Source organism: Prinia subflava, chromosome 8 (genome assembly GCF_021018805.1).
Source record: "Prinia subflava isolate CZ2003 ecotype Zambia chromosome 8, Cam_Psub_1.2, whole genome shotgun sequence".
Classification (NCBI taxonomy): domain Eukaryota; kingdom Metazoa; phylum Chordata; class Aves; order Passeriformes; family Cisticolidae; genus Prinia; species Prinia subflava.
In genome coordinates, this window is record NC_086254.1 from 24,739,260 (window position 1) to 24,755,744 (window position 16,485).

The 16,485-nt window shown below is 38.4% G+C and overlaps 1 protein-coding gene across 1 annotated transcript; it reads left to right on the forward strand.

The window, feature by feature from the left end:
• The first annotated feature begins 5,335 nt into the window (after nt 1-5,335).
• On the forward strand, nt 5,336-16,348 carry SPO11 (SPO11 initiator of meiotic double strand breaks). The gene is made up of 13 exons (XM_063402212.1): nt 5,336-5,638; nt 7,680-7,793; nt 10,170-10,258; nt 10,774-10,840; nt 11,048-11,156; nt 11,759-11,845; nt 13,141-13,177; nt 13,400-13,509; nt 14,385-14,484; nt 14,984-15,021; nt 15,597-15,673; nt 15,870-15,981; nt 16,229-16,348. Exons 1-13 carry the CDS (start codon nt 5,415-5,417, stop codon nt 16,346-16,348), a joined length of 1,284 nt encoding a protein of 427 aa, XP_063258282.1. The 5' UTR covers nt 5,336-5,414.
• Nucleotides 16,349-16,485: the final 137 nt, after the last annotated feature.

Sequence of the window (16,485 nt, forward strand, 5' to 3'; positions counted from 1 at the left end):
CAGTCCACTTTCCAGTGTAGAAAAGTCCTTAGTCAACAGCTCCAAACTCCTGTTTCTGCCAGAAGATTTTTCTCCTTAGAGAATAATATAAATTTGTTCTATTCAATTCTTTAAGGCCCAAATTCTGCACTGAACTCCCTTTGGGAACAGTGTGTGAGATCAGTCAGGGAGAACTTTATATTACAGGAATGTGTATTTATGTGCACAGACTCCCCAGTTTTATTACACAGACATTTCATTAACACCTTCAAGTCTCTGTGAGCTGTACACACCTTTGGTTGTGGGACATCTGGGTGATTCTTCTGTTCCAGTACCTCCCAGCAGGCAGCTGGGAAGAAAGTTGCCTGGAAGAAGATCCATCAAACTAAATCCAACGTGTTTGGTGGCCGTCCTAGCCAGCAGTAGTGGGACAAGGCAAAACAGATAAAATGTCACCCCTTCCTCCATGTCCAAATACCAAGGATGGATCACAGCAGTGACATCCAGCTGAGGCTTTTGAGTTTGCTCTGAGAACAGAGAAAAAAGTGGTCTGTGCAGAAAGACTTTGAAAAATGTTTGAGTGGGCTCAAACTGTACCCTGAAATAGCAGCACAGAGTCTTCAATGAAGGCTGAGCAGCAATCTCACTGCAAAAGAACTGCTTGTGCAACAGCTCGGTAAAACAACTTTTGGGCTGTATTCATGTTTATATTTGAATCATGGTTTTTCTCTTCTCCAGTAGGGAAAAAAAAAAAAAAAAAGAAAAAAGAAAAAAAGAAAAACCAAGACAAGACATCCATGCTATTTTTTTATTTGACATACTTTCTCCTGAGTCTTAAGACCCTCAAAAGCAAAGGTTGTCATTTATCCAAAATTACATCAGTGCCCCTGGCATTTTTGTGGTGTGGACCAATTAACATTAGTAGCCTAATTAAAATCACTGAATGCATTTTAAAGAATGACATAAGATTGATTTTTATCTAGACTTCCAAAAATGAAGTAGAATGTTAATCAACTGCCCCACCCATCATTTATAGGGCCCACAGTACTCAGTGTCAGAACTCCTACATCATCCTCTGACTTCATTTTCCCCAGGGATTATTAAATAGTTAATAACAACTGTCTGAAGTCCACCCCAAGTTTTACCTGTTGGCAGAAATCTGGGGTCGTGACACCACTAGTGTAACATTCCCATAAATGCAGCAGATCTAGTTCCAAATAGTTTTAATGTACAGCAGGTGGCATTTTTGTATTTAAAGAGTAAAACAACACCTGAGTGTTCATGCTTTCTAGGATTTTGCCAACAAAAGGAAAACAGAAAATAAGACACTTTACTTTTTGAAAGCCGGAAGAAATGGTGCAGCTGTTTTCAGGATTGCTATTTTCAAGCTGTCATATGAGCATGGAATAGAAGTCATTCTTGCTTTCCAGTTATATTTTAGTACAAATATCTTTCATTTGTTTGTTCCAACATATTTCACACACATTTTTTTAATCAGAGTTTTTCCTAATAGGCTGGAGGAGTGTCCTAGCTTAGTGTGAGACCAGTTCAGGAGAGAAGGAGGAATAGCAACTAAGATAATACTGGGCAAGCTCAAACCTCTCAGCATGTAAGAATCATGTGTTCAAATGTTCAGACATACAGTGCTGCCTGTTTTTAGCTTAATTACTATGACTGCACATGGAATTTATGCTAAATTATTAAAATGTAATCTTTTATTTAATTTACTTTGTGTTTCTTTGTCTCAAATTCTTATTTTGCCCTGCTATCAAAAAATACTTTACTATCCCTAAAAACATTAGAAAATATGGATCTCAAAATTAACAGAAGTTAGATGAAAGGTACTTTTCCTTTTAAGAATGGTCTGTAGAGTTTATTTCTGGCTGAAAGATAAAATATGAAAAGAAGGGATGGTACCCCACTTCCTCTTACAGTGATTTAACTCACCACAGAATAAATATTTTGCAGGTGTTTCTCACTCTGGAGCCAGGTAGACTGCACACATGCAATATTTTTGGGTTGTTCTTTTTAACTACTAATGTCATTTGGAAGGACATATCCCATTTGAAGTGAGTGCCTAGCAGCGAATGACATTTCATCTCCTATTTCTCTGGGCTTTGTTCATTAAAAGTAGATCAGTGATTTTTTGTGTAATTGGCAGTTGATAGATGTTGCTCCTGTTTCATCTTAGTGTTAAATGTAGCAGTTTCTGAGTGGCAACACTTTCTCTGGCACCTGTGGTGCCATCTACTGCACAGCTTGGTAGAGGCAGGACGAGAGAACTGCATCCCTCCACTGCTGCCTTCACTTCTTTCTTCCCATCGATATTTGCAATTTAATTTTGGCAGGTTTTCAACAAGATTTTAAAAAGGGAAAATAGAGAAAGAAAGAAGAATCTAGGAAAATAATCTGCTAGCCCATTTGTTGATTTTAGTTCATTTACATATCATATTCTGGATACAAATTTATCTGGTTAGATATATTTATATTTATATTTAATATATGTATGCAGTATTAAGTTGGAAGTATGGAAATTTGTGTTATTGTTACTTGTTTTTGTTAACTCAGATATAAACACTAAGTGTTTTAGTTGGGATTTCTTAGGATTGTTGTTTGATGCTGTGAAGAAGTCAGTCATTAAATTGGCTTCTCATAAGTTGATGTATTCAGTTTTGTTTGCAATCTGTTGCTGGGGGCATGGTGTAATTTTGGCAGTTCCATATCAAACAAAAATCTGTTGATTTTGATGTTGAGTTGTTGGAAAGAGTTACAGAGATTTTACATAAATATTTCCGGAGTGATCTCAAGATACCTAAAGGCCAAAGACTTAAGATGAAAGATCTGAAAATTTCCACTTATTAATTCTCCTTCCTTTGCCTTTCCTCTGTTAATTGAAGCACCTTGTGCTCATATCATCGTAGCCTGAGGTTTTCCTTGAATAAATCAATGCATGAATTTTATAATTACCTACCCAGGCTGGATTTGAATTGCTCATTCATATGAGTACCAAAGAAGAAAGGTTCAGTGGCAGGAGCTAATGGAGCAACATTTTAAAAACTACATCATCTAACTTGCTAACAAGTCTAAGCATCACCATGTGTGAAATGCTGTTGGCTGTGAGTTGGACTGAGCACAGCTTCCAATACTGCTGACTGCTGTGCACTAAACATGATGTTATCAACAGTGAGCTTTGAAAATTTTTCCCTAGAAAGGACAAGCTTTAAGATATTTATCTCCTAAGTAACTTCTAACACTCTCAGGGAGACCTCGAATGAGGAATCAATTATGATGACATAGTTAGGAGCTGAAAATACACCTTGGCATAGGATAATTGCAAAGGTAAGAGTTTAAGTTTGTAATATTTGGGGGTTTTGCCATGGAGCTGAGGTGCAGGAACCCTGATCTCTGCACAAATAAACACTGCAGAACCAAAAAGTGCCAAGGAGTACCAGGGGGCTGCTCCTCTGGCCAACACCAGGACTCCCAGGAATGCTGCATTTTCTTTTTGCAATCACCATTAATTTAAACATTCTGAAATGAAAGGCTGTATTTTTTTGTAGGAAAAGCTGAACATCTAATGATGAAATGCACCAAAATACTCATAATGTGTGGGGTTTCTTCCCAAATCCACCATCCGTGTCTGGCTGTGTCACTCTGGCTGGGGATGCCATGTGAGTAACAATCCCAGTTCAGCCATAACCCTTACAAATTTTAACATTCTTTTCTTAAATTTCAGCTTCTCTGGAAGCCAGTGATTCACGACTCTTAGAACTGGGGTTTATTGTTTGTTCAGAATACAAGACTTTAACAGCGTATTGAGAAAGATTTGACAACACATCGCAAGACTGTCGTAAACTTTGGGAACGCTGAAGGCAAACGATAAAGAGTAGCGCTAAATCTTTAATCTCAGTAGAAGCTGAGTTTTGGGGAAGGACATGGATTTTTCAACAGCTGGAGCTGCACTGGAGTTCTGTCTCCCTCAGCTTTGTGCCGGTCAGGAGAAGACATCTGACATCACGGGAAGAGGAAAATGGCAGGATGAGGAAGGTACGGATCAGATGTTTGGCCGCTTTCCAGGCAGCCTGGTTGGGTTTTGTTGGAGTCTAGAACATCCCTCTGGCCGCCCTGGAGGATTTGAAGATTGTACAGGGGATCTGGGATCTGTACAGGGGGGTCTGGGATCTGTCCAGGGGGCTCAGTTAGACCCACACAGATCCCAGGAGGACACTGCCTCTGATTCCTGTCCATGGCAGTGAACACTCACATGCAGGAAGAATCACAAATCCTAAGAATTTAAAATAAGTAGTGGATGGTTTATTATAGAATATAAATATAGAAATTAGGATTCTTAGCATATGGGGCTGAAGAGACAAGATGGAGGAATTGGGGAGTGGCCCCTGTGCTCCTTGTTCTTGCTCTTGTCCCCTGTTTTGTGCTGAGTTGGGTTTTAGAGATTGGCTTAGAGTAGAACTGACATGTTAGTAGGTAAAATGACATGTTAGGCATTGGTAAAATTTTGTAAATAAAAAATACGTCTTGGACAGTGGTTGGGTCAGGGGTACTGTACATAAGGTGCGGGGCTCTCTGATCCGCCCAGTCCCCCGCGTGTCCTGCTCTGCTGGGGACGCCTTGCAAAGCTGGACAAGAACTGAGAGATAATTAAGAATAAACAGCCTTGATAACACGAACTGCTGGACTCAACTTGTCATCTCTGGCTTCGGTGTGAAACACCCAGGGCGAAGAAAAGACTGAAAACCTGATTACCTCTGGGAACAGCAACCCAGAGGAAACTCCCAGGGAACAGCAACCTTGGGAAAACCCTTAGCACCTTGGGGAACACCAACCCCAAGGAGAATCTCAGGGAAACAACAACCCTGAGAGGGTTTATGGCAGAAATCTGTGGAGTTTGTGGTCAGACACGAGCTCCATGGGCTGCCTGAGGGTCAGTGTCGCCTCACGGTGGGCGGGGCCAGCGCCTGTCAGTCAGAAAAAGGCGGGAAAAGCCCTCAGGCCTCCAAAGCAGCAGGAGCAGCCCGTGGTCAGCCAGGACAGGTGGGAAAAGCCTCAGCTCCTCCAGGAAAAAGCCCTTGGTTGGTTCAGAAGAGTGGGAAAATCGGATTAGTCAGGATAGGAAAAGCCCTTAGGTGGTCAGAAGGGGTGGGAAAAGGCTCAGCTGGTCAGGAAGGGTGGGAACAACCCTCAGTCAGTCAGAACTGCCAGAAAGAGCCCTCAGTCATTCTGGAATGGAAGAAAAAGTCATTGGTCAGTTAAGAAGAGTGGGAGAATCCTTTGGTTGGTCAGGAAGAGCAGGAAAAGCCCTTGGTTTGTCTGGAAGGGTGGGAGAAGCTCAGGAGAAAGGGTGGGAAAACCTTGACTTTGGTTTCTACAGCAAATTTCCACCTTTTCTCTGTGACCCTGTGGGTTGAGTTCAGGTCATGAATTTTACATCCAGCAAGCTGAAGAGCCATTTCCAGTTTCTGGATAACCTCTTTTTTTGTCTCTTTTTTTTAACAGGGCTTCTTCCCTACCCAGAGAAGCTGGACTGGCCTGCACCAGCCTTAATGGAGGGGCACGGTCTGTGTTCCACTGAAAAACCAGCTGGGAACAAGGCCAGCTCCAGGGAAACAAGTCTGTCTGGCCAGGAGAGCCAGGTCCCCAGGTAAAAAATGTAAAAAAAATAGCACCTCTGCTCTCTTTCTGAGGTAATGCTTCAGTAGGTAGGACACGATTGCTCCAAACAGGCTCACGCTAAAGCAAAAACAATCCAAAACAAAAGGAAATGGGGTCTTGGATTGCAAACAGCATCTTCATTCCCTCAGACCTCTCCGAGAGGTCTGTGGCTACAGAAATGCAGAAAACTGTGACAAAATGAGCATACTGAATTACACCAACAAAAAGCCCTCATTGATTTTTAAAGAGTCTTTTTGCACACAGTCTATCAGCCTCAGCAGCTTGAACAGTCTGGGAGCAATGTGAAGGTATTTTTTTAAAAAAATGATATTATTAACATTATTATTTGGAGATCTCTTGGTCTCTGGCTCATGACTTCAGCGACACATAGGTGGAAGCTTTGGAGCGTGTTACTTTCTTACAGTGCAGATTTTCATTTGTAACTGTTTCTTTTGTGCATCTTGTTAGCTTGCTAGAGGTGCTATAATATTGATATTTTTGCCATTTCTGTTGAAGATCAGTTCTCCTATATAAAAACAAGCATCCACTCTGCTGCAACCTGTTAGAAATGAGCACATAAACCCTGTGAGCTGTGCAGCACCTTCCTTTTCTCTGCTCAGATGTCACTGTTAACTAAACCACAGTGAATTTTAAGTAGGCATACTTGGCCAGTGTCATATGCTTGCTTATTTAAATTCAGATAATCTCTGCAAAAAGAGACAGAATATCAGCATGGAGACTTCCTGTCCTCTTCCTCCTGTTTTGCATTTTACATATCACGTTTCCAATTTCTGTTGGCTAACAAGTGGGGAAATTGGGATCAGAACAGAAACCTGGAATTGCAAATTCTGCAGCAAATTTTGAAGTACATCTGGAATATTAAGATAGTTAAAGTGGGCAGGATAAAATGAGTAAGTAAAATGTTTATAAGAATCAAAGTAATGACGTGATTTACAATTCCTACCTATCTGTTCTTTCATCTATCTGCCCATATAGATTTTTATTGTCTTCAACAATAATTTTTGTTCTGCTGGAATTTTAAATTGCTCTAAAAAAATCTAATCTAGTTTGAGCCAAGTGGAGAGAGTGTGGAAGCTGAGCTACAAAATGGAAGAAACCTATTCAGCTGATAGAATGGAGCTTTAATGACAGCTCATTGTTTAAGGAGATTCTGCTTAATTTTAAAAACCATTCTTGCTGATTTGAGATAATTCATTTTATGTGGCATGCACTGGTACTGACTCATCTTTTCTCTGTATATTATTTAATGACAGAATTGGACTCTGCTGATAAAACTTTGAGCTAAAATAAGTTCCATGAATTCTTTAATTCCTACCTAGACTTAGGATAGTGCAGAGTACACTTGTAATTTTAAGGACAGCTGAAATGCTGGAGTCAGATTGCTTATGAAAATAAAAAGCATCTGTCATAACACTCAAACCAGCCTGGAGTTTTGCTGTAAGGGATCTGCTGCAAGGCTACTTTGTCTTTTTAGGTGAAAGATACAGATTTGATTCTTTCCATGGTGCGTCTGCTGAGACTGAGCCTTCGTGTAATTAAAATCCTTAGCAGTTTGTTCAGGGCAGCAGATCAAAAGGTTAATGTGCAATGGTACAACAGGAAGTATTTGTACTCTTGAACACTTTTTAAATTTATAGCCTTTAAAAACAACTTTGCCAAAATCATGGCCAAACCCAATATTACCTCATTTATAGTAAAACATTAATCATTAGTCACAAAGCAGCCAGTTGGTCTAGAAGTTCAGCTGAAAAATTGGATGGTTACAGGACTGAATAGAAATATATTTTGAATTGTGTCCCCTAGTCAGGCATTTGCAGTGGAAAGGCAAAGGTTTTAGGGAAACTGAGCAAAACAAAATTAGTAAATGCAAATGTCCCTCCACATTTCTGAAACTAAAGTATGCTGTAAGCAGGTTTTGTTCACATGATTTTTTTCTAAGAGTGGGATAGTTGATAAAACTTAAAGTAGAACTAGATTTTACCATATGTCATTAATTCTCATTGTTTCAGTTCTGAGGTTCTTGAAGCAATAGAAAATGTTATCCAAGGTGTACTTCAAAGCCTGGCCCAAAAAAAAGCACCTGTTCTCACAGTGGCTAACAGAGCAGACTGGAGGAACATAGAGTAAGTAGTAAATATTTAAAAGTCCTGCCTCCTATTAATATACATTCCATGAATATGAATTTGATTATGTAACTTTCAGAAAAGTTAATCATATATAATCATTCTATAAGCATTAGAATAAAAAAAAAAAAATTAAAAATGTGGTGGACAAATAAAAGTAATGCTTAGTAACCACTCTGAACAGGCACCATGTATTAAGTAATAGCAGACCATAGCACAAAGGGAAATGTAAAACTAGTAATAGGGGTTGGAAAGGAAAGGGAGGTCCTATAAACAATCCTTTTCTGGAAGCAGTAGAAACCAGAAATGATAGGCTGTGTTAGATTGAAAAACCTGGTGTAAGCTGGAAGAAATTACTGGCAGTTCTGTCCTTCAAACCCTTTGAGTGCTTCCTCTTTTCTTTTTGTCTGCTTTTCATCATGGCATCATATTTCTTAAAATGATAGTGTTAAACTGATAGTGTTAAACTATCTTTTTATTCTTCAGAGAAGATTCATCTCACCTCTCCCTGTTGCATTTCTTACCCGTGTGCTGTTCTAAGTTCATTACCAGAAAAAAAACCCAAGCAAATCAGGTTTCCAGTACTTTATCTAAATTTCAGATTTTCTGCCAGGGGACCTAGACAGGATCAGAGAATAAGAAACCTGTCCTCATTTATAGCACATCCTGTGATTTGTAGAAGGTGCTTGTGCAATGGTATTTCTCCAAGGAGTTCATTTAAACTGAAAATCACCAAACCTGAGAGATTAGCTGCTTTCTACAATACATAAGCAAAAAAAAAAAAAAAGAAAGGAAGACACAAATCTGTGTCTGGCCTTGTAAGAGCTTTGGACATCAACAGGTTAAAGGATATTCAGATTGATAAGATTGCAGAGGTGCTTGTAAATGGGCACATTACAAACATTTAAGGTTGAGGAAGCACAGCAAACTTTCCAGGCGTAACACTCTGGTGGAATACTCATTTAATGAGAACAATAAACTTCTGCCAATCAAAAAACCTGAGGGGCCCTGAAGGTAATCAGTTAACTGAAAAGCTTGTAGGTTCCAGGGAATTTAATGGTCTGTGTCTTGATAGTTTGACAAAAACGTTTCACTCAGATGTCTGTAAAATTAAAATACTCTAACAAAGTTTTGCAGTTTTTGGCAGTCTTTGGGGAAATGGCATTCCATGCTAGAAAAACAAATCTGAGCTGTGCTTTACCATCCGAACACATATGGGGGAAAATGCTCAAATTAAAACGAGTTAGGATCACAGTACGTTAAAAATAAGAGTCATCAATCACATCCGAAAGAGCAGAACCATTGTTTCTGGTGGAGCAGTGTAATCTCAGCTATGTGTTACAGAAAACCACGAGTAAGCACAGCCCTGGGAAGAACGGGAGTGATCCAGGTTTAACCTCAGAGTAATCCAGGGAGTCTTGATAACAGTTTTCCTCCTTTCCAGTTACAATGTTGGGAGCACAAATAACTTTAAAATGTTGCAACACTGAGGCAATAAAGTTACTTTAAAGCTGGCAGGCAGATGCGACACCGCAATGTCCCTGTAGATCTGTGCAGCGTGTGCGCTCTGCCACCCAAAGGACGCACGGAGCAAAACCTCGGACAAATTGGGAAACGTGATGTGGCTTGGGATAAAATCACAGCCATGAAACCGCCAGCACTTTTTAAATGTGCACACGAAACTCTGAAATGAAAAAGAATGCTTTAAAGGCAGGATCATAAGGCGCTAAATAAATTTTAAGTAAAATAATGAAGTGTCTTTTAGAACATAACTGATTCTTTTGGTGAAATCTGCGCCTTCAGATGTGAAATGGTGAAGCAGGAAATAGTGGAGCTCATTTAGGTTAAAGAGCTCTTTAGTGAGCAGGATACAGCCCCTTTCTGTTTCCAACACTTAAAACCTGAATATAATAAAGTTATCCTGATAATAATTTAAGGATATAAATTAGATAATATTATTGTATTCTGAAATAGTAACACTTTTTCATAGGGTCTACATCAGGAAGTCACTTGTGTCAGATGATTTTTATTTTAATAATGATTCCGATTTTTTCCTCTCATTTATTTCTTTGTTTTCATACTAAGTAATTACTGATGCTGACATAATAACAGTTCTAAACATGTATAAGATGCTTTCCTTGCCTCTATTTTTGTCTGACAACTTGTCTACTTTAATTCAGTCTTGAAGCATCTTCTTGAGAAACTCTTTGCTGCCTTTTCCTTTGGCCACCCCAAGCCCACCCAAGCTGATGTTTTCTGTGCTGAGTCTGAAAATAGCACTGCTGTATTTGATCCTATTCTGGGTTACCTTGCAGAGAACAATTTACCTGTACTCAGGGAGTTTGAAGTTTATTGTTTTTGTTTGCACTATGTCAGATTTAAAGATTCTGTAGGTCTGCAGATGATACCAAGTTATACTACCAAACAAATAAGGAGTGACTGCCCTCAATCAGCAAGAAGATTTGGTAAGTTAAAAAAAAAAAGTCCAAAAGCCAGAGTTCTTTTTGAATTTTCTTTTTTTTTTTCTTTTTTTTTTTTTTTTTTTTTTTAAACTCTATTAAATTAGAGTGAGTAACAGTGAAATTAATATAATATTCTTAGAGTTTCTCCCTTCCCTTAATGGATAACAACTAAAGGCATATTCAATAAATCTTATTGTAAAAACATCACCCTTCTTCAAAAGCTGGCCAGGAAAGGGATCTTGGAATACAGACAATAACCTCCTTTCTTTTTCTAACTCAGTCATTTCATTTCTTGGCCTGGACATTAATGCCTACATTCCCCCACTTAACTCCCTCATATTTTTTCTCATTATGTCAGAAATTAATGAGCCTATTGAATAGTACAATCTCTCTGTATTTTCACAGTACATTTCAAGCATTTATTTATAGGACACAAATATGGTCTTATACAAAGACAAAATATTGAATACACATTTCTGAAAATGGATAGAATGTTTTGTAAAATGTATTTTTTTCAGCTCTGATGCTCAAAATATTATCAATGATCTATAAGATGGTGCAGAGCAACACTTATGCAACTAAAAGGTAATGGAGTCAATTTCTACAATTTCAAATAAAGCTGTGTTTTAAGTATGTTTTTGTGAAAAATCAACCTGTAGGATGCAAACCTGCAGGATTCCTGTACATAGAATGCTTGGGGTTTATATGGTTAATCACGTTCTTTATAAAATTCTCATAAGCCTGCAGCTGTTTCAGTATTATAACTACAAATACAATATTTTGTCTTGACAGAGATATATATTATTCAGATACTCTACTCTTTGGTAGCCAAAGTGTTGTGGACCAAATAATCAACGACATTTCTTGCATGCTTAAGATACCTCGGAGAAGTCTACATGTAGTAAGTGGCTTCTTATCAGTATTTTTGTCATTATTTCCAAATCTTATTAAACTGATTAAACTGAAAGGGGAAATATCACAAAAAGTTGTCAGCTAGAATTAAATAGTTAAAATTAAAAGTCTCATTGGTGTTAATGAAACCTAGTTATGGTTTATTGTGGTATTCAAAGGTTTTTTCTTTACAGAAAATTCATAGAGTTTGCTTTTTCCAAAGGGTTTGGGACAAACTGCTAAATCACAGGGGCTTTTGTTAGCATCTAATGCAGGCAGTGCTTAAACTCCAGAGTGCAAGAGTGCACCTGTTCGCAAGTCTCTACTCAAATGAATTGATAATTTGGGGGGTTAAACAAAACTTAAAGTACATCAGAAATGTAACTACCTGTCAAATTGATTCATATCTCATGTCTTACAAGGGTTCCTTGATATCTAAAATTATTTATTGTAACTGAGTCCTTATGTCCATGAGGACAGAACATTGCTCAGTGTTTAAAAGGCTGATGGCAGTGAATCACTGCTTAGTACCAGCTGGAATTCTTTTCTGAGATTTCTTGCTTTGTCTGTGCAACTCCCCACTTACTCTGTACAATTTACTATTTTTTCCAGCTGTCTTCAACTAAAGGTTTTGTTGCTGGTAATTTGAGTTACACTGAGGAAGATGGCACAAAAGTGAATTGTACCTGCAGTGCAATGGTATGTATTATAAACCACAAACACAATCCATAGCATCTGCCTGTACATAAAATATCCTGCACTCCTTGTACTCAAGGAGCTCAGTTTACATTTATTACACAAACCTCTGCTTGTGGGAAATTGAGCCATTACAACCTGGGTAAATAATAAAACAGGTGAAAATATTGCTTAACTGTATTGTAATCCTGAAGCTTAGCTCTAGACTCACCAGGAATAAATCTTTGGATATGGTTTTTAGCACTACCTTCTGTTGTGGGATCCTTGCAGAGGAAGGTGTATATATTTATATCTTAGGCTTTATATTACAGTGTTCTGTCCAGTGAGTGCTCTTGAAGCAAAGAACCCTGGGCACTCTGAACATCCAGCATTTCTGTCACAGCAGATTGAATTCTGGCGGAGAGAGAAAACAAGTCAAAATTGGTTTAAGGGGATGAGATCCAACTCAGGCCTAGTCCTGAAAGATTTTCTACAGCAGTGCAGAGTGTGAAGGCAGAGATAAAACTCAGACTTGCTCACTACTGCCACAGTTTTCTGGAAAATGTGTTCATTGTAAGCCTTAGTTGGTAATTTCAAAATTGAAAGAACCTTAGCTGCCATTCACACTTTGTTTGTAAGCATTAAGTCCCCTGTCACTGATCTCCATATTTTCATTTGCTGAGTTGTTCCACCCTGGCACTGGGGGTGATTTACAGCCAGGAGTTAAAACAGACCACACACTTCCACATATACATTCTCTTTGACCAAGTTCTTCCCCCAGTTCCTGTTTTCTCATCCATATGCTTGCCAGATTCAGCCAATCCTAACTGGAGATGCAAAGTAAACATCACCATGTCTTCAAGTTGTTGCTCCAAAATACTCATAAAATCAGGTTAGAGGTCAGTAAAAGAATGAATTTAATGGTCTTGCAAAAAGAATGTTTAAATGCTTTAAGTCTGTATTAAATTTGCAATCTTCATACCAAGCAGACTTTTTTTCTGGCTAAGACAGATAAAATATTAATCAGGGTATTATTATCTCCATCACACCCATAAGATGAACAATTTTCTGCAAGAGTGGCACAAATACTTTTGAAAAGCATCTTGTTATGACAGGAGGACTCCTAGACTACTACACAATAGTGCATATGAATGGTTGAATACACTTGTAAAGAGGTGAAAATGTCAGAACTGATCTTGCACATAGAGGAGGAATGGTGGTTTCAGGATGAAATCGTGTCCTTCATTACCTAATGTTGTTATTTTAAAATATATCATTTTCTCTATTTAAAATGATTAATCTCATTTTTGTTGTTTTAGGCAGTCACTGTGCCATCTAATGTTCAAGGAATTAAAAGTATCCTTTGAGCAAGAACTCTAATCGTAGACAGAAATAAGAAAGTAAAAACAAAGAATATTCCAAGTTAAACAACGTTCTGGTAATTTTTGCTTTCCTTGTTGGCTCTGAAATTGAGTCATGATCACTGCTCTTGGCTCCAGAACAGGTATTTTAGAGCACTTGTGTTTTATTGATTGGTGTGATGGATCATTTTACACGCAGCTGGCCTTAACACAAAAGATTTAACCTCACATGCCAAATTTATATTAATTGTAGAAAAAGATGCAACTTTCCAGAGACTCCTGGATGATGACTTCTTCAGTAAAGTGTCCCCATGCATCATGATCACGGTATGCACCTTGTGTTTTATATCTTCCAGCTACACTTAATTTAAGGAATACTTTAGCATTGTAGAGCTGATCAAACTTGGGCAAAAGGCCATAATAAAATTAATATGAAACATATTTAATAATCATTTTAAAAATTTAATTATCCTCATAGAAATATGAAACACACATTCTAAAGACTTATTTCCTCTGAACATCTCCTTGGAGCTTGGTAGCTTATCAGCTTCCTGTGCTGCTGCAAAGCTGCTGCTCAGCCTCAGAAAGGCTCAGCTGTTGAGTGACCTTTTGTCCTTCAGGTTTTGCAAACCCAAATGAAACAGTTCTGGTTGATTTTGGATTGTACTGAAAGAGCTGCAGAGCCTGGGGAATTAACAGGAATGTGTAAATGAAATATGTGTACAATGAGGAAAAAACATTCTGCCTTCCTAAGAGAGATAAGCACTTCTACTCTGCTATGCCACAAATGGTCCAGCTTCAGTCAGTCATAGCAAGAACTTGTTTTAAATTGTTCCATTAGTGCCATAAATAGGTTTTTGAGATAAGAAAGTGACCTTCTTACAGCAGCCTATACAGACACTGGGTACATCTATATATCAGCTCCCAGACCTTACAAATTAACTCCTTGAACAGAGCAATGCCTGATGCTTCTGCAGTGCCCATAATCCACAACACCTGCCCAGCTGCTCCCAGCCTGGCCCTCCCTCTGCACAAAGCCAAAATAGGAGTGGAGAACTTTCCCTGCAAAACAGCTGCTGGAGAAATGTTTCTGCCAGCATTTTGTTTGTTTGCTTGCTTTTAAACGGCAAGTGTAAACACATATGTAGCCAGCTGTTGTTTCAGTTAATTTAAAACCATCTGCTTTTCTTTTATTTCTTTAGGGAAGAGGCATACCAGACCTTAATACACGACTTTTGGTCAGGAAGCTGTGGGATTCTTTTCAAATTCCTATTTTCACCCTTATGGATGCAGATCCACATGGTAAATCTGTAGAGGTTCAAAGGCATAAAAGGAAAGCAAAATTTGCTTAGAATGTCCTCTCTCACTCTTACGGGAAGGTTCTGAGAGCTCAAAAAACCAACACAATCAGAAGGTGATATATCTACATTGATCCCACCTGAAATTAGAGAGATTACTGCAAAGTGAGAAGCAGCTGCCCAAAGAAACAGTATTAAGAGATAAGAATTACACAGGATAAAGAAAGACACTTTCAATAAGAGATGTTGGACAAAGCATAAAAGAGCTGATTATCCTTGGGTTTGAATTGACTACACACAGATAGAGTGAAACATTTAAGTATATGAAGGTGACATGCTGAGATTCTGATTGTTTTGACATAATCTAAAAATATATGTAAACCATAAGAACCTCACTAATCACAAAGCCATAACTGTTGTGCTAGAAAAATGATTTTTTAAAGTCTCCTTAAACATGCCCATTGTGCAGACAGACACTTGACTTTTGTTATTCTGCAACCCAGGTATAGAAATAATGTGTGTCTACAAATATGGATCTGTGGTGAGTAGAATTTTTCCCCTTCAATTACTTTGTTTTGTAGCCCAGCCTGGAAGCTGGAATGCATAAAATGCTAAGGCCTTTGTCAGAAAAGGCTGCCTTTTACAATTTTGTTTCAACAGGTGATTTTTAGGCCTTGTGTGTTGGATAGTAATGCCAGTAATGCCATTTAACCACATTTCACAGTTTTTCTCTGCTGCACAGGCAGCTTTCAGACAGTCCAAACAGAAAAAGATTCACCATTTAGATTTGTTTCTGCCCTAGAAGAGGAACGAAGGCTGGAGTGACCTTGGGAGGAGGAGAACCCAATTGAGAGATGGGTGACTCTCCACAAAACAATGTTATGTTGGTAAAGATTTTACTCTGACATGAGAATTTGCTTAGGGGTACTTGTGTTAGTGTGGAACATAATGGAAGAAGAGGCAAGAGGAATAAAAAAGGATTATCATGCAGGCAGATGTAGGTGAAGGCAGAGGGCAGGAGCAGATGGGTGAATTGTTCAGTACAGAAATGGAAAAAGAATATCCCAAGTTAAACTAAAGATCATTGAATGTTACAGCTGACCTTTCTTATTTCAGTCAATGTCCTTTGAGGCCCATCATCTCACTGTTCCCTCTGTCAAGTGGCTTGGTCTCCTCCCATCTGATCTCAAGAGGTGAGTTATTTCCTCAGAAGAAAAAAGAGTATCCTTCTGCTTCACAGACAGGAAATGCAGTCTGACTTACTGCACAAAAATCCATTTAAATCCATCACTCTTTTCATGCATTATTTTGGCTTAATATAAGCAAATAAGATGGCCAAATATATTTTTAAGTGTGTGAGAAAATTTAAGAATTTTATTTCCTTTGCAGATTAAACATATGCAAAGATGCCTTGATTCCATTTACAAAGCAAGATGAAAATAAGTTAGCAAGTATTCAAAAGAGACCTTACATTGCTTGTCAGCCACTGTGGAAAAAAGAGGTTTGTACAAACCTACTGTTTTCTATTTCTTACTCCCCACAGGACAAATCCTATATATGACAAGCTCTTAGGATAACAGAACCAGCCAGGTTTTGTGGCCCTAAAAGAAAGCAAGATTGAAAAAGCCTAGGATGTCTCTCTGAACCACTTCACAGCTCTGCATGCACATACAATGAGTGGATGGAATTTTCTTACTTAACTTCCTACACACATTAATTTTTCCTCCTTTTTTTCCCCCCTCTTTTAGCTGGAAATTATGGCAACATCTAAACTGAAGGCTGAAATTCAAGTTTTAACTTCTCTCTCATCAGACTACCTGTCCAGAGTCTATTTACCAAACAAACTGCAGTTTGGTGGATGGCTATGAACTCCCCTCTGCAAATGAAATGTTTTTCTGTATATTGATTTCATTTGATTGCACTTAAGAGAAAAAAAAGTGCAGAGACAAAGGAGTATCTGTCAGTTCCTTGTTCAGTTTCTTTATCTCTGTACCTAGAGTGTAAT